Consider the following 18145-nt stretch of genomic DNA (forward strand, 5'->3'; position numbering starts at 1 on the left):
AGCTCGTTCAAATCAGCGGCTTATGTTCCAGCAATGCTGTTTGTCTGTAGCCACCACTATCTGCAAACCTGGAAAAGATGAGGAAATAATGATAGACAGACCTAATAAAAAACAACAGTGCCAAGATAGAGGAATTTTTGGGCAGCCAGTTAGCCAGGAATGAGTATTTTGTGGAAGGTAATACTTATTGAACCAGTACTCTGGGAATTTATCTTCTCTGAACAATATGTAACCAAGGATGAGAACAACAAAACAATTGGACACCAGCAACAATTTCTGCTTTTGTATATCAAAAGTTTTTTACATTGGAAAATTCTTGATAAATTAATAAAACAAGTAATATTTTCATTTGGATTTCTGCTTCATCTTTTGGTGCCAACTAGGAGCTTCTTTGTTTGTCTGCAAATAAAAAAAAAAAGAGGAAAAAATGTTAGAAAAGGATGTGCCAGCAGGAGCTTTTCTTAACATCTCACATAATTGACTTTCTCATGATTCAAGGATGTATACTACAGTGTATATTTGCTCAGCTGACTGTAGTGAAAAGCTCAATTGAAACTAAATGGCAAAAATACCATTTATTTTCCTGTGAACCTGTATTGCTCCTTTGTGTGAACTTCTGTCCAGGCAGGTTAAGGTGCTGTTACTCATACAAGGGCGTTGTCCTGTCAGACACTTACAAACACAGTGGGTTTCGGTTTGTTTGGCGACTCTTCTTCTGTGGTCCTGTCGATACGTTTGGACTGGTGTTTCCCTGCAGCTTTATCTGATTCCAATAGGGTTACAGCGTCTCCCTGTCCGGACCGCATGCTGATCAGGACCTGCTTCATCACCGCTAACTCCTGCAGAATCACATGGTTCAGAAAAATAGGGATGTGGAAATGATAGGAGAACAATAAACATGAATCTTTATGAAAAATACCTCAGTTTAGTTTTCCAAAATGCAAAAAAATCTCAACTAAACCGCCAGATAATTTTTCGGCTGAGTGCAAATCCGACAGGGGTGAACAAAACATTCCTCTGTATACAGTATATTGATCATTTCTGCACAATACCTCTTCAAAACGGCATAGATCTACCACACTAAATTATGATAAGCTGTAATATTTGAGTAATTTGTAATATATGTAATCGTTTGTTTTTGTTGTTTTTTTTAAAATTGGTTTTCTTATAATTCTATATTTGGTACTTTTTTTTAAACTGAATTCCTTGTATGTAAACGACTTGGCAATGAGTTTTCTTTAGATTCTGATATAAGAAATATTTTACAAATATTTATTAGGATTGTAATACCTTTAATGCAAAAATTATCGTATATTTTAAGCTAATACTTCCTCAACATTTGATGATTCATTTGCATCAATCTTTGCTTCCAGGAATTTTTATTGCTGATTTCTGTCGACATGTTTGTCCTCTTAACTTTAACTATGGGACGACTTGCATTAAGCTCAACAAGTTGAAGGGTCTGCGGGGTTAGCCAGAGGGGTTTTCACGGTTCTATTTATCACCCCTGAGGACATGAGCAATGGCATGTCAGATACATGCACTATCACACACACACACATACAGAAACACACACGCACAACGGTGGCATCCCAAGCAGCCAAACAGAGGAACAGCTGTCTATGACAGGGCACATACTTCAAACAGCAAACGGCTGGCTGGGGGGACACTCACTCCCAACATGCACTCACATACGAGCACACGCAATATTGAAGAAAGCGTTGCAACCCAGAGAAATAAGTTGTCTGACTATTAAAAGCCTGCTCAATTAAGAGTTGCAAAGTTCATTTTATTTATCAATTAAACAATTGATGGAAATAGATTCAGTGACTCATTTGCTAATAGATTAAGCAGTTGTCATTTTCAAGCAAACCTAACAAATATAAAATGGTTTCATGCTCTCAAATGCAAGATTAGTTGCTTTTATTTGTCTTGAATTAACTATTTCTCTGATTTAACTGTTGATTGGACCACAGAAGCTTGATGTCATCATGGAGGAAACCATCAAACATTTACATTTAAAAATAAAAAAAGCATTGTTATCATGTGTACCTCCCGATGGTTGAGGAGTCTCTCTAGATCGGCTGCCATGTTGTTTTTCACCTGTTGTAGTGCGGTCCGTTCTTTCCTCAGAGAACTGGGGTTACAACCAAAAACAATAAGAGCAGATCTTGAGTTAAACGAAAAAACATGACTGTACTTACTGAGAGTTATTAATTTAATGTTCTAGTTGGGTTCTGTGAAACATGATGACGTTTATACATTCTTAAAGACAGGGTATTATTTTCTCTGTAATAAAGCAATATACCCAAACTCGCCAATGGCATTATTATGGTTTACGTTCAACAAGAAATGCTGGCTATAAACCAATCAGCCCAGAAAAGACAGCACTCGTGTTTACTAGCACTGTCTGTGACCATAAATAACCTCGCATGAAACCATCAACTTTGAACATTTATTAGGACTTTATTCTCTGAGAAAACTCTTCAGCACTGTTCAGGTGTTCCTTCCTGCGGCTGTGAAACATACAAGCAGGAGCTTGTGATGGAGGGTGCTTTCAAGCAAATCATCTTGCAAATCTTGAAACTGCAGCAGTGTCACCAATCTTATAGCCTGAGATCTGCCTCAACTTTGAACATCACCAAACAAACTATGAATACAATTATAACCTAAGACAGAGAGGGATTGAAAAACATAAAGTAAGAATAGGTATATCAGCTGTTGAACAGATGGCACTGCACAGCCACAGGAAGACTTCAATATCTCTGTCAGGTGGGGAGGTTTGAGAAGCTTATGGGGATTTTAAAGGATTCTTTTTTACTCTGCTGCTTGCCCCAGGTGAGCGCCCAGTGGTAGTGAGCAGCAAGAGAAAACATGCAGTCTGTCAGTTTGCATATTTCTCAGGTTCAAATACAGAGGGGGCCAGGGGAGATTAAGGTCAGTGCCAGGAAGCTAAATGTATGCTGATGTGAAACACTCACTTGTTGGGCATAGACAAACTCTTTGTATGGTTTACATACGTTTTGTTTCTTTACATACACAGGCTCTTGCACAATCAGCTTTGCACAAACACAGAAAGAGATAGATGTGATATGGACAAACAAGGTTTAAATGGAGGTTGTTATAAAGCAGAGACGCCCAAGGGCGAGTAGTTATGGCCTTCTGCCATGATGAGTAAATTACAAGACACAGAATGTAACCAATTAAATTGACAAGACAGAACAGACTTAATAGCCATCGATTAGAAAAAAGGTCACGTGTGGTGACTTTCTTTTCTGTTCTGTTCCTTCTTCTATAGAAGGAAGTGTTTCTCTTTATGAACGGCGTGTTCTGTACCTGACTTCGTCCTGGAGCGAGGAAAGACGCTCCTTCAGTGTGTTGATCTGCGTGTCTCTTTGTCTCACCGTCTCTATCAGGTAGCTATAGGGCTGCTGTGTCTGCTGCAACAGCTGGTTGGCTGCCAACAACTGGGGAACAACACACACGTGTAAATACTTCAGAAACGATATACAGTATAAAACAAAAATACTCCACCTAGTACTGTCAGTGTAATTTAAGGTGCCTGTTGTCCCCCGCACTTAATTATACACCTTGGAATCAGGTCTTCACTGTGTGCTGTACATGAACTCAGCCATGTATGATGCAACAAGGGGCCTAACCGTTTATCCGTTAGATGTTTATTAAACTGAACATGACTTCAAGAATATTTTCACTTTAAAACTATGTGTACATGCGGTTAATATTGAACAAAAATTAAGATCTGTGAATGACTGGAAGCCCCAACGACCGCCAAGATATTCCTTATATCTGATGTAATTGAGATTTATAAAAAAGGTGTATCCAAGTTGTATCCTTTGTATTAAGAGTAGTAGTATGAAGACATATAATAAAGTTATTAAAGACTCATAAAGTTATTAACCTTTCATTTAAAATGACTGACAGAAAACTCCTCGCATAAGAATCTGAATGTTCCATGTGTGTAATCAAACATTAGTCAGCCAGTATCTTGCTTAAAATCTGCAAAACAATAGATAAAGTTAGGGTGTTGTTACTCATTAAACCACTTTTACAGCCAGCCAGTAGTGAGTAGAACTGGGTGGGAGGGTAAGGACAATAGTTACTTAGTCAGAGCATCTGTGTGGGTGGTGAAGTGGTTAACACCCTTTCTTGAGAATAAAAAGTATAATTTTTCACTCTTTCTTGTCACGCTCAATTAATATGAGGCATTCCAGCTGAGTGTCAGTCAATCACAGGTGACAGATGAATGGACGGTTTATTTAGTCTCAAACCGGCCCAGCCTTTACTCCAACTTGCACAATCTCACCTCTCAATGACATTAAACTTAGAATTACATTTAGACGAGACAAACATAGCATTCTATAATGTTTACTTAATTTTTAAAGTGGTAGACAAGTGACTTCACATTCACAGACAACATACACACACCCAATATTAAAGTATCAACATTGCACACACATGCATGGTGTGCCAAACACAACAAAAGCCTCAGTGATTGGCCAGGTGAGTTGTTGGGAGAGCCTGGTGGTCACACTTTCTGGCAGTGTTTCCCACTGTGTCAACAAGTGTGACAGGTACTAAGAAAGACTGACTTCTCATGTAAGGTGTGAGGTGTCTGCTGCCTGCTCTCAAAGAACCTGTCACTTTCCTGACACAGCGTTGAAAGAATTGGCGAGACCGTTGTTAAACTTGGACCAATGTTTTTCAGGAAAATAAAAGCAGAAGACACCCTCCTTAAAGAGTCCTGAAGTGTGTTTGATGATCCATGTGCTGACCGACCTCACAAGCTGCAAAAATCCCTTTTCTGTTTTGCACGATATGTCTTTTAAAGAGCGATTAGAGGTGCATTCGACATTGACTTTCACAGCAGAGTGTCGTGCGATGGAGTGATGAGGTAAATAGTGGGTGATGAGAGAGGTACCGATCCTTGCTCTCTGATAATGACTATGTTATGTCATCAGAGAGAGGTAAAAACCAGCTGAGATAAATCACAAGGCTTTGATAGAAGCTGCGGAATAACCATAATCTGAGTTGCTGGAGGAGATCTGTGATAGTGGGGAAACAATTGTGTGATACAGGTACTGACTTGCAGTGATTCTAATTTGTATGGCTTTTTTAAAAAACATTAAATTATTATTTCATTAAAGATAGTCCCGAGGCAGGTCCACACCTACATGCTGTGTAGGTGTGTGTGTAGGTGTGTAGGTGTGTGTGTGTGTGTGTGTGTGTGTGTGTGTGTGTGTGTGTGTGTGTGTGTGTGTGTGTGTGTGTGTGTGTGTGTGTGTGTGTGTGTGTGTGTGTGTGTGTGTGTGACGTACCTCGTCAGATATCTGTCCTGCCTGTGACTGGTGCCTCTCCAGCTCCCTCCTCAGTGACGTGTTCAGCCTCTCGAGCTGCAGCACCCTGCGGGCCAGGTGAACGCTGCACGATACACACAATCACAAAAACAGTTTTGGAAAATTCTAAAAGATGACAACACCAACAGGTTTACACTAGTGTGTACTTCCACCTTGTTTACCCTAAAGTTTATTTAACCACAACCGTTTGGGTTCATGTTTCACTGCACATAGATTTCAGATCAAAGTGTGTCATTTTTAGAAAAAGAAAAACATACAACACTAGGACAAAATAATCTTTTATCTACCTGATGTATCCGCATACCTACATATCAATGTAACCCTTACAGCAAAGATTAGTAGATCAAAAAAGTAATAGCCAACTATTTTGAGTGTATCATCAAAGTAGAAAGCTGTTTTCATCCTTTTGAAAATGTCCTGCTTTCCTCTGTTTTGTATCATTAAACTGAATATCTTTTTCTTTGGGAAAGTGGGATGGACACTTTTTTAAAACAATTTTATGACATTTTATGGATCAAAGAATTGAGAAGAAACTCGGAAGATTGTGTCTATTTGTGAAGTTGCAGACTTATTCCCATGCTATATTCAAATCCGATTTTCTTAATGAATTCAAATAATTAATGTGATCAATTCCAGAGTTTGTTAAGTGCCATCTCTCACACAATGTGTCCTATCTTTGAATTGTAAAGGGTACCATGTGCTGTACCTCTGTTTCAGTCTTCTTTTGGCCGTTGTGGGAACATTTGCTCCGTAGCCGTATGAGAACAGGACTCTCTCTGCCTCCTCCTCATTCTCAACTGGGAACAAACAGAAACACAAATACTGTCCATACATCTCCATTATTTAAACACTGTGGCAAAGTCTAGTAAAACTAAATAATAATTATGTTACACATCATCTTTCTTTTCTCTTTTAACTTATTTGACATCAAATGTCACAAGGCTGTCCATTAGCGCTCTACAATTTGAGGCTATCTGTTCATATTATAATCAACATTTCCTAAAGCCAGGCCAAAGCATTTGAAGGGAGCCGTTCTTGTCCGTTGGTGCTTCTATCTCTCTGACCTCCCAGTAATGTGTGCAATGTTCCATAGTCAGGATCTTACTTTCCGCAGCCTGCATGGTGATCTGGTCCAACTCTTGCTCGAGCTTCTCATACGTCTCCAGCCGAGACGCCTGCTCGGCATTGTGGGCATGCAGCTCCGCCAATCGCTTCTCTGATGACGACTGCAGCTGGTAAAACTCCTGGGTGAGGAGCTGAGGGGGTGAGGACAGATGAGAAGGGTTTTGGAGCAAACAGAGCATATGACAGAGATTGTTTTTCAGTGGGCGTCAGTCGAAAACAATTGTTTTTGTACTTGTACAAAACGATGCGCCTGAGGAATATTGTTAATGAAGTGGTAAGCGCGCGATTAATCATTTCACTTTAGTTTCAAATTATGTAGCAATTTTTTTATACAAAATCTTGTTGAAACAATGAAGCACTGTTGATTAGCTGAGGTCAAATGAAAATAAACATAGGAAAGTTGTGAGTTCAAATCCCGCCAGGAACAACTAGTGTGTCCTTGAGTAAGGCACTTAGCCCTTAGTTACTCCAGGGAGAATGTCCCTGTAATTGGTCATTGTAAGTCGCTTTGCACTGACAAACGTGTTGTTGGTGTTTCAAAATTGCTGTCATTGTGGATGTGTATATTAAAAAGAAAAAAATCACCATCATATCAATTCCACCTTTTTTCACATTCATAAGGATGTACAATAACATCACAAAGAGAGAGAGAGAAGTAAAAGAAAACTAGGAGAAAAAATAAATAATCCTACATGAAAGGACTTTTATTCAAAAAATAGCTTTAAACCTCATTATTACAAAGAACTGGAACAAAATCAAAGCTAAACAGCACACTACAAAGTAAAAACCTAAACAGGCTCTTCATTGAATGTTTAAAAAGAGAAAAGGTATTTTTGCTTCCTTATTTTCCTCCATGATTGTTTGCAATGCATCATTTTAACATGCATGTCCCTCTGGTGAGCAGGACAGGGTTAAACACAGGTGACGAGGAGGGCCTTAGCTAAGAGCATCCAGAAATTATGAACAACCTGTGCTCAATCAACTCCTTTCATTAATGGGAGTGCTACAGAGGACAGATATAAGAGTGGAGCCACCGGACAGGCATACAAAGAGTGGCCAGAGTAATGAGTGATGTCGAAGGCGTGTGGCGCGGTGGATAGAGCCTTGGTGTTCAGATCAGGGGGTCACAGGTTCAAACCCCAGCATGTTGTTGTGTCCCTGGGCAAGACAATTCACCCCAAATTGCTCCTGTGGGGATTGTCCACAGTATTGAGTATGTAAGTCACTTTGGATAAAAGCGTCTAACATGTAATAATAATAATAATAATAATAATAATAAAACCTTGACACTGTCATTTAAGAAACACTCAAAGTGACAATCTGTTCACTTGAGCTATATTGATTGATGTGTATAGTGTTAAAAATGACAACGCTGGATTTGAATAAACAAAGGGGGATTTCACAACCTGAAATAAATATGTGTTTTGTACATTCATTTTATTTTCATGACAGTAAACAGCTATAATAACCTTGGAGACTTGGACATCTCGGGTAAGAAATTTGAATCAGGCAACACTTTGCATAGTGTTTGTTTACTGTTTAAACTACCAATAAATAATGTTAGTGGTTGAAATCAAATCACGAGAAGTTAGGGGATATTAAAAGTTGACTGGGATAGAGTTGAACCTGGGTATACCGCTGTAAAGTCAAACTGATTTTCCTTTAGATTTTTACGAGAAGAGTACCTCCAGTTTCCTCTGCTGTTTCTCACACTCCACCTGGCACTGGGCCAGAGTCTTAGCCGTCTCTTCTTTGACCATCTGAGCGCGCTCGGCTTCGAAGGAGTGCAGCTTGGCCTGGTTGGACAGGTCTGAAACCCGGCTGTCGGTGCCCAGCTGGAGCTGACGAAATCTGCGCAGACAGATACACACAGATAGTCACACTTCGCCTGATATCAATGTTAATAGGTGTTAAAAAAAGGTGAGATAATGTGTTTTGGTGAAGACAGATACAGAAGGTAAACTCAGCTCTGAGCACCCGGTTGGGCTCAGACATGACATGGTGGTTAGAAACAAATGTTGAAATATATTCCTTCTCATATAGGCTCTCACATTCTGAGATAATTTGCATAATAACATGTTTATTTGGAAATTGGCAATGAAATTTGTATTCGGGGTGCCTTGCGCAATGAAAATGGTTTACGTTGGGTGCTCTGTGATATCTAACAGCTTGGCACCTAAAGTATGAGTGCAAGTCGTCAAGCAGGAAATCAAAGTAGGTTTTAAATCCTTTGGTTGCAGAAGATTATTTCTCAATGACGCTCGAAGCAATGTTTGTTCTTGTTTGATCTTTCATGATTCTATTTGGCACTTGAGAAATATGTTTCAACTTTGGTGTTTAGTAAACAGGACAGAAAGAGACAGAGTGTATTCTACCGTTTTCACAGTTCTGCATCAACCCAGTCTTGTTATACACACATGTGTGGATGGGAAACTTGAACACAACATGGAGACATAAGCTGTTGGCATTTATAAAAAAAAAAAGAAAAAAAAAAAGGGATATTCATATAAGCAGAACAGACTGAAGATAGGAATGTGATTACTTCAATAGTAAAATGCATCTCTGAAGTCATTTATAAGGCAGACAAACGTATTCACTTCCCAGATGAGAGAGTTTTCTGCTTTGCTCTGTTGTATCTCAGCTTAAATTGAGTATCATTGTGTTTTGGACTGTTGGTTTGATTCAAAATAAGATATTCAAAAGAGAATCAAATTATGAAGGCAATGTTCCATTATTTTCATATATTTATTAGACCAAGCAATAATGGATGTATTAAATAAAAATGAACAGACTGACAGGGGTTGTGTTAATAATCACTTGCTGCAGCCATATAAAAATAAAAGAAAATAGTTTTTCAGCCTGGGGCTCTTCCTCATGCAGCTTTCAAGCCCCAACACACATTATTAAACCATGGAGGTCGGTTGGATAATATTAATAACTCTCTATTACAGCCGACCTGACAGGATTTCATCATCCGTGGAGCGCGGGCCTGAGCTGTGTGCTCACGGTGACGGACACATACACGCGGTCCACATTCCATGTCTTCTTTTTTTTAATGACGGATGCAATCTAGATGCAAAGAAGAAAAATGTTTCCAAAAAATATAACTTACTCGAGCAGAAGACTTTCTTTGACCTGGTTTTTTGCTTTTCTTTGAATTGCAGCTACGCTATGTAAGAGTGCACGACTCTGGGGTTCCCTGAGGCACTTTGGTGGAAGAGTTGACAAATACTGGTTTTTCTGTTCGTCTGTTTTGACTGATTTATCCCCGTAAGTGGCCAGATAGCCAGCATTCTAAAACAGAGAGCAGATATTGTCTTCTATGTTACAATCATCTGACGCCCTTTCAAGCTTGTGCATATCATTCTTTGCCCCAAAAATAGGGGGCATGCGTGGGGTTAGGGGTTAAGGGCTTGAGGCTAGCATCTGTCGTTACTGGCTTTCGATGCGAAGCAGAGAGGGAATGTGATCGCAGCAAAAAGAGAGAAAGAAAGAGTGAGAGGGAGAGTTAAGTGTGTATGTGTGGATGGACCAACAGCTGGTAGTTTGGATCTGGAGAAATGGCTGGTATGTAGTAGTAACCCAGGACAGGGACGCTGCTGCTGCTGCTGCTGCTGCTGCTGTGTGTGCGTCACTGTTTGTTGCCGATACAATATTGTAAAACAGAAATAAAAATAAAGAAAAAGCTCCAAAAATATATTGTTGTCGAGATATTGGAGTTTTTATTCCTACAACTTTATAAAAAGCATATTTGATACCATTTTCAATATGATAGGGAAGATGGAATAACACAGGGCATACCATTTTAAAATTAAATATAGATATATTAAGGCATTAGAATAAAAACTGTTCTAGTTTTCGCGAGCAGCAGAGAACAGCAAAATGGACACTGCAGCGGTATGTGTGAACTTGTGTTGGATATAAGAGGGAGTGAGAAGGTGCAGCTGCTACCGGTTTATTGATAGTGCGGAAAATGAGTACTGAGACCATTTCAAATATTCAGAATTGATATGTAGTTCAAAATAGAAATAGTTGACAACATTACGGTTTGTTTTTTAAGCATATTTTTCTACATAATTCCTTTCAGTACTAAGAACATGTTTCCACAGGTGGGGGACTAGACAAATCAGATGCAAATATACTCTGTTTAACCAGACATCTTTGTATGCAGCAGATGTGTGTGTGTGTGTGTGTGTGTGTGTGTGTGTGTGTGTGTGTGTGTGTGTGTGTGTGTGTGTGTGTGTGTGTGTGTGTGTGTGTGTGTGTGTGTGTGTGTGTGTGTGTGTGTGTGTGTGTGCGCGTGTGCGTGCGTGTGGGGGCTTACAATATATCTGTTGCAATTTCCACGCAAGATAGGAAACTTCCTTCAAGGCCATGACCCTGAGGCACCTTTCCAGGCTACACTGAGCGGGACACTGTTGCCTGGAGCAGAGATATTGAGCATCAACTCGATACAAATCACGACAAGAATGTCTGGAAATGACTAAAAAAAGCTGCTTTACATTAACATTTGTTTAGCCTAGTCAAAAAAATGAACAAAGAGGCTTTAGCTAAGTCAATTCATCCTCCAGGTCAAGAACAATTGAACCTAGTTTAAAGGAGGTATTTAAAATAGTGCTTTGCCACAGTGAAAAATGAATTCCTCTGCATCTAAATATTCTTCAGAATAACACCGTCTGTCACTGCATTCAACCTGCACTGAAAGTATTTCCCTCGAAAGGCATGCAGCCTGGCCGGTGACACCTGTTGCTTTAAAGTGGCATTCAGTAAACATCAATGTGTTACGTCCCGACCCCGCAGTTACAGAAAAACATTCATGTGATCTTTAGTAAGAGATAGTAAACCACAACCACAGAATACCTGCTGCTCCCACAACATGAGCTAATGACAGACTGCTGCCGGCTCACATCGGCAGCATCAGAGTCACAACAAGCTCCCAGCTTTCAGGGAAATGCTCAGGAATTCAATTGGAAAACCATAAATCACTCTAGTTTGTTTCTGTCCACTCCCACACACATCAAGCCAACACTATGAAAAAGAGGGAAAAGCAGCCCATTCTCTTGGTCTTATTGACATTTTTACAGTTGGCCTCAGGTTGAGTAACTTCCCCCAATAAATTACGACGAGTGAATCCAGGAAGTGTCTATTTAAGGGCAGCGGTTCAGTATCTTACAGTTTATTACTTATGTGTTGGAGGTGTCTGTTTTTGTCCCAATATCAAGCAGAGGCCTGTACCACGAAGCCGGTTCAACATAACCTGGATATGTTTGAGTTACCCGGCTTACCTAATCCAAAACAAACTCGCTCTCGCTAAGCGGTCCTACGACGCTGGTTATCAACTCGTTAACTCAAGCCAGCTTTGCCCTATCTAGTTATGTGCGCGTTCACATGAAAGGGGCGGGGTTAGAAACATTTGACAAATCACAAACATGGACAAGCGTACTGACAGCGCAGCGTCATACTTTCTGAATGAAAAGTCAACTATAATATTAGAAAAATATGAAGACGTTAAACTTTAAACATCCACGACTTAAACACTTTATCCAGGATAAAAGCCACATAGCTGCACCTGCAAGGTGAATACAGCTGGTAAAAGATAAAGTGTTTGAATGCATACATTAACAGGTTTATGATATCACTGCCCCGTCTAAGACACGATCTGACTTTAATTACATTTGACTCGAGTGTTTCGTCAACTTAATGTGTTGCTTAAAATAATACTTCTGCATACAGTATGTGACGCGGACTGTACGTAATGTTACTTTGATCCGGTTACTTATGTTAACTTCTGGCAGATATTTAAGTAAGCTTTCTTAACGCTAATGTTATAATAGTCAGATTGCTCTGAAGATGGGAGGTGATATTCTATTAATGTTCACGTTCACACAGTCGGTGATTTTTGCCGGCCGTCTTTCCTGCAACGGCAGTTTTTCTGTATTTCCTTTCTCCTGTAATATGACTTGATCGCTTTAAACTCCGCACACTGAGCTCTGATTGGTCAGCAGGCGGTGCTTTCACTGAGTTGATCTCTTATCTGGAACCTAACCTGCTCCGGACCAGGTTAGCCGTTCAGCACAAGTTACCATGGAGATCTAGCCCGCTAAGAAGTGAAACAGCGTCGTAGTACCGGAAACCCAGAGTTTTTCACTGAAGTTACCTCGCCAAGCAAAAATCCAGCTTCGTAGTACAGGGCAGGCCTCAGGTGATTAGTATTTCCTTTATGTTATGATCACTTCAAACTTTACTGTTGGAGTTAAAAGGCAGAAAAAAAGAATAAAAAGGTAAATGTATTTATTGGCCTGTTGATGTTCAATGTCCATAAAGACAGTATAACATTACGGATGAGGTGTATCAACTCTTTATGTGTGCGATGGAAGGTAAAACTCACTGTTCCAGCAGCTGGTCGTATCTGGACTGAGTGTCTCTCTCAGCAACAACAGCTCTGTCCTTCTCCAGCACCGCATTGTCTCTGGCCTCACGCAGGTTTCTGGTTAAATGCACAAACACAGGATGCAGAAAAAAGGAAATGGCATGTTCTGTTAATGTAGTTCATAATAAAGGAATTCTTCATCTTTTTGAAGTTGGGTTTCCTTTGTTGTGATACTGCCGGGAGGTATCTTGCTGATAGCTCTTCCTCATGTTAAACATGTGCATATGCATTCATTACTTTAGTTACTGCTGTATTGTATACTAGATTAAGAGTTGCTGTCAAGTAAATGTCAAGAGTATAAATGTGTACATTTACTAAGAGATTATTGTTTACCATTCCCAAATTAACAAAAACATCACAAGGAGAGAGAAGCAGCTGGTATTAGATCCAGGATAGATGTCTTTGACTTTTTTTTACAAATGCTGGAGTTTTAAGAATTCATTTGAATAAAAGTTAATAAAAAATAAAAGAAAATGAGAAGTCTTATCTGTAAACCGACTAGGAAAATAATGATTGATATGGCATGAGAGCAAAATGAGAAACTACCCTGATATTTAGTCATAGCTTTTACCAACATCCATACAAACATTTTGATTAGGAGGGTTATGTAAAATAAAAGACTGGTACCTGTTCTCCCTCTCATACATCTCCCTGGAGGTCCTCTGCAGGTTGTCTATCTCCTGACTGGTTTTCAGTCGGATGTTCTCCAACTCCTCTCTCAACTTGGTCTCGTACTCTGACTTATAGTGGTCTCTGTGGTTGAAAGATACAAATAAAACAAAAATGACTAGATCATAATGTCTCTGTAAGATGAAACCATCAATGTCAGTGTTTGGCACAGGTCTCCCACATTATAAAGAGTATTGTCTGCTGAACACCAGTGTAAAACAGCAGAGACTAACCTGGATGCTACATATTTTTCATAGGCGTCTTCCCTCGCCTTCTTAGTGTCTTCTAATTGTACCTAGATCACAAAATCATGAAGTGAGAGCATGTCAGAAGAATATGAGTGGTATTGATTGCCTGTCCTAATAGATGAGTCTCTCATCAGCTGCCCTGACCTGCAGCCTCTCCAGGCGGTCCTCTTCATGTGCACAGCGCACACTGAGCTCCATGTTCTGCCTGTGCAGGTAATCCTTATCCTTCTGCAGGAGACTCACTGACTGCTGCAATGTCGCCACCTGGAGGGGGAGAGAAATACAAACTATTATAGAAAACAATAAAGCCGCGTGTGTGTGTGTGTGTGTGTGTGTGTGTGTGTGTGTGTGTGTGTGTGTGTGTGTGTGTGTGTGTGTGTGTGTGTGTGTGTGTGTGTGTGTGTGTGTGTGTGTGTGTGTGTGTGTGTGTGAAGCACCTCTTTGCTGAGTGTGTTCCTTTCTCTGGTCACTGCAGTGTGAGTCAGGTCTAGTGTCTCAAATCTTCTCTTGAAATCTTTCAGTTCTGCCTCAAAGTTGTCCCGCTCACTATAAACAGTTACAGGTTAACATACATTTCAACTTGCAAATATATATTAATGATTTCAATAGAGGGGGAAAGTAGACAAGATATAAAGGGTTCTGGAGTTTTGTTGTGATGAAAGAAAAAAACGTAACAAAATAACTCCATGTACTGAATTAGACAAAATCCAATATATAGTGAGCTTATAATACCAAACACACAACCTTCCATAACTTTCCCAGAAACTGACACACACACCGTTTGATGGCAGGGTAGTTTTCTCGCCGATAGTCTCCTTCTTGAATCTGCTGCTTGGTGTCGGCCAGTTCCAGCGTCAGTCTCTGGCTCCTCAACTCCAGCTCAGTTCGTAGCCGCCGCTCCTCCTCGTAGCTCTGTTGACACACACAGTCACAGAACAGAACATTTTCAATTATTAGATTTGGCATTTATTTTATTAGACACAATAGGCAAAAGGCAGGATTTCACCTTCTGGACACCCAGACAGGAATTAAACAAAAATCACTATCAAGGAAACGTCAAATTTGCTTTAAAATGTACAGTATCATACAATCCCTGACAATTCTTTCATGCAGTGAAAAACACATCCTTATTTACCTGCTGGATGGACCCAAGTCAAAAAACAAACTGTGATACAAAAGGAAAGAACCTATTCAGGAATAATGTTTGAATACTCATTCAAACGATGATGAATTAGTATGAAAATGCTCTGATGATTGCGATGATCAGGTTATTTATCTGCCTTTAGCATGCTGCACTATTATATTTTCATTGGTACAGTTATGCAACTGCTGACTGGATTGAATGCATGGCTTTTTTGGGGGGGGGGTAAGTCACAGAACTTTCAGTTTTTTCAATGCAGGCTGTAAAAATAACTATTTTGAGAATGTTGTAACTGACATGTGTTTTCTGTGGCGTTGATGTTTTCCACATTTAGGTTGAAGGTTACTGAGCCTCTTGACACATTCTTTGTTTCTATGCTTTCTAAATATGTGACAGGAGGAGTGAGTGTTTGTTTGAGATGTGAGGGATATTGTACGTTTAAACAAAGAAAAAAAAAAAGGAATTCAGCTGGACTTGTGTGCTCACAAACACTGGAGAACGTTACATAAAAGCTGGTTGAAATGATGCACGATCAGTTGTGTTTATTTGAACTGTTGAATCGATTTTACCAGAGATGAATAGGAATAAACAAAATACTGATAATACATGATTAATACAATAATGAATAAGTGAAATACAATTATGGTTATTCAAAACATGTGAACTCACACAGAGAAAGATGGAATGCAACATACAGATGTAGAGTTTAAGGGAGTGTATGTGTGCCGTACCTCCATCAAAGCCCTCATCTGGGTTCTGTGTGTGTCCAGGTCTTCAGTTAAAGTTCCTCTCTTCACACTGAGCTCAGACAGCTGGGCCCGCAGAGGAGTCACCACCTCGTAGAAACGCATCTGAAACACACAGCGCAGAGAAAAGGTCACCATGTCAGCTTCTTGTCTTGTCTTCTATATTGTCTCCCTGGTTCTACAAGTTGGTGTAGAGATTCAGGAAAGCCCCCCATACTTACAGCCACGTATTCCTGTATGGAGAGTTTGTCGTCAGGGAGGTCACGGAGTTCCTGGTACCTGTCCTGGGGGAGGTCCAGATCCCTGAGAGACCTCCGCAGCTCTCCAGACTTCTCACACAGCTGCCGGTTAGTTTCCTCCAGCTGCTGCTGCCTGAGCAGGATGGCCTCCATCTCTTGTTTACGCAGACTCTGCTGCTTCCTGGTGAGGACAAGATTTGTTAGCAACGTTTATACTTACCATAAATGATGGGAAAGATAACACAGGCAGTTCTCCTTATTAAAAACCTTTTTCCTATTTTAAATACATATATTTATTCCAGTTTTAATATTCTCTACATCATTTTAAGTGGCATAGAAGCATGGCACCTGCTTTCAAACGTTATGTGTTCTATAAATGAGGTCATTGATAACCATTCACTTACAAGCACAGACATTTCAAGCTTGGCTTTAACACTGTGAGTTAGATTTTTACTTGGTATTCAGTAAGATGTGTGATGTGGTTAAACATGATGACTGCAAAAACACCAAGACTCTATGGCGGTAGAAGATATGTTAACTGAGAGACAGCGGGCCAATATGAATTGCTAAAACCATGTCAAAATGTCTGTTCTTAAACAGACGACTCAACAATTACAAGGGGCATGGCAGTTTTCCTACATTTCTCTGAACTTCATTACTTTTTCTCACCTGTTCTCCTCTTGATTGAGTTTCAGCTGGCTGTCAAGTCTCAGGGCAAACATTTGTTTCTGATGCATAGCATCATTCAGCCTCTCTTCCAGCTCCTCAACCTCACATGGGAATAAACACATGGAAACAATCATGGGACTATTATTGCAACAAAGATAGCTTTGGAAATGGAAGTGACTGCATGTTTTTGTCTTTGTCAGGTGGGCAAAATGTAACTCTAACTTGTACTTCTAATAATATGAGAATAATGTGATAAAGCAAGAAGAAATTATTCAACTCTTTTTTATGTTCTGTCCGTCTGTAAGTAGCAGCCTAACTACATTTGCAAGATGGATTTAGAAGAGTAAAAATACAAAAGGTTCCTTTGGTAGAGATAAAAATAAAACAGAATAAAATGCAACACAATAAACATTTAAGCAAATATGTGCATATTCAATGTATAGAATAGACAGAAGAGTATCTTTGTATACACAGTATAAAATATTCAGAATCAATTAAAATACTCTAATATCTGATATGTAGAAGAGTTGTTCGTAGAGATAAGAGACTCACTACGTGAGTAGAGTACTTGAGTAAATGTACTTAGTTACAATTGACCTCTATATATAAAAGGAACAACCTGGGGATGAATTAAACCAAACACCGTTCCTCTCTCCTACCTTGGACATATGGTCGGCCTTCATGTTGTCTATGATGAGGTTTTTCTGAGAAAGCTCTATCTTCAGCAGCTGGACGGAGTGCAGCAGCTCCTTCCTCTCGATCAGCTGGCGGGTCACCTTCTGCGATCCGTCTCGCTGCTCGTCGGAGGAGGAGAGGTCCTCGGTGGTGGGCACCGTGGTCTCCAGGCTGATGTCCTCCGACTCCAGGTCCAGGGAACTGGAGATGTTGGCTGCTCTTGGCCTCACCTGTTGCTTCTTGGGAGGCATTTTGTCCTGTTTTGGTCCTTTGTTTTCCTCTCTAACGACGCCCCGTAGCAGTGATAGTTAGTTTGTAGCTACCGACAACAACACCGACACTGCCCCACTCTATCTAGCATATATCGTGGAAAAAAAGTAAACCGATCTACTCATATTGAGAGAATGAGATATATATACCCGCAATAAAGCTTTTAAGTGACATCCCGGAGCTGCCAAGACCATACGGTAGTGGGTTGTTTTTATTTTCAAGTGTCCCGCTCCGAGTCGCCTGCTAACCGCCAACAGCTCAAGCTCGACTACGCTGGTGTAGGTAACGTTGACTACAGCGCCTACTATGGTTATAAACCTGCATTACATTCAACGCCCACATGTCTGCCGTTCATTACAGCGCAACGGGAATGCAGTACCTCCTCCTAAACACGGGGGCGCTAATTCATTAGTTTATTTTTCTAAACCCACCCCCTTGGACTTCTTTAGCTTTGTTTTCATTGACCAAGCGTTGTGGGCAACCAAAACTAACCACATACTTTTCATTTGTTTCAAATAAAAGCAAAGGATAGCGTTGAATCGTAATAAATTAATTGTA

General features: G+C 40.1%; 1 protein-coding gene across 1 annotated transcript; it reads right to left on the minus strand.

Moving 5' to 3' along the window:
- Window positions 1-268: 268 nt before the first annotated feature.
- pibf1 (progesterone immunomodulatory binding factor 1) lies at window positions 269-17959 on the minus strand. Its single transcript, XM_079688378.1, has 18 exons — window positions 17302-17959; window positions 16643-16743; window positions 15956-16154; window positions 15720-15839; window positions 14626-14759; window positions 14285-14393; window positions 13992-14111; window positions 13833-13894; window positions 13558-13683; window positions 12889-12987; window positions 8186-8351; window positions 6481-6631; window positions 6082-6172; window positions 5337-5439; window positions 3337-3467; window positions 2053-2137; window positions 678-839; window positions 269-399 (listed from the first exon to the last, which is right to left on the minus strand). Exons 1-18 carry the CDS (start codon window positions 17566-17568, stop codon window positions 346-348), a joined length of 2280 nt encoding a protein of 759 aa, XP_079544504.1. The 5' UTR covers window positions 17569-17959; the 3' UTR covers window positions 269-345.
- Between the last annotated feature and the right edge of the window lie 186 nt (window positions 17960-18145).

This window comes from Notothenia rossii (assembly GCF_949606895.1).
Source record: "Notothenia rossii genome assembly, chromosome: 6".
Taxonomy (NCBI): domain Eukaryota; kingdom Metazoa; phylum Chordata; class Actinopteri; order Perciformes; family Nototheniidae; genus Notothenia; species Notothenia rossii.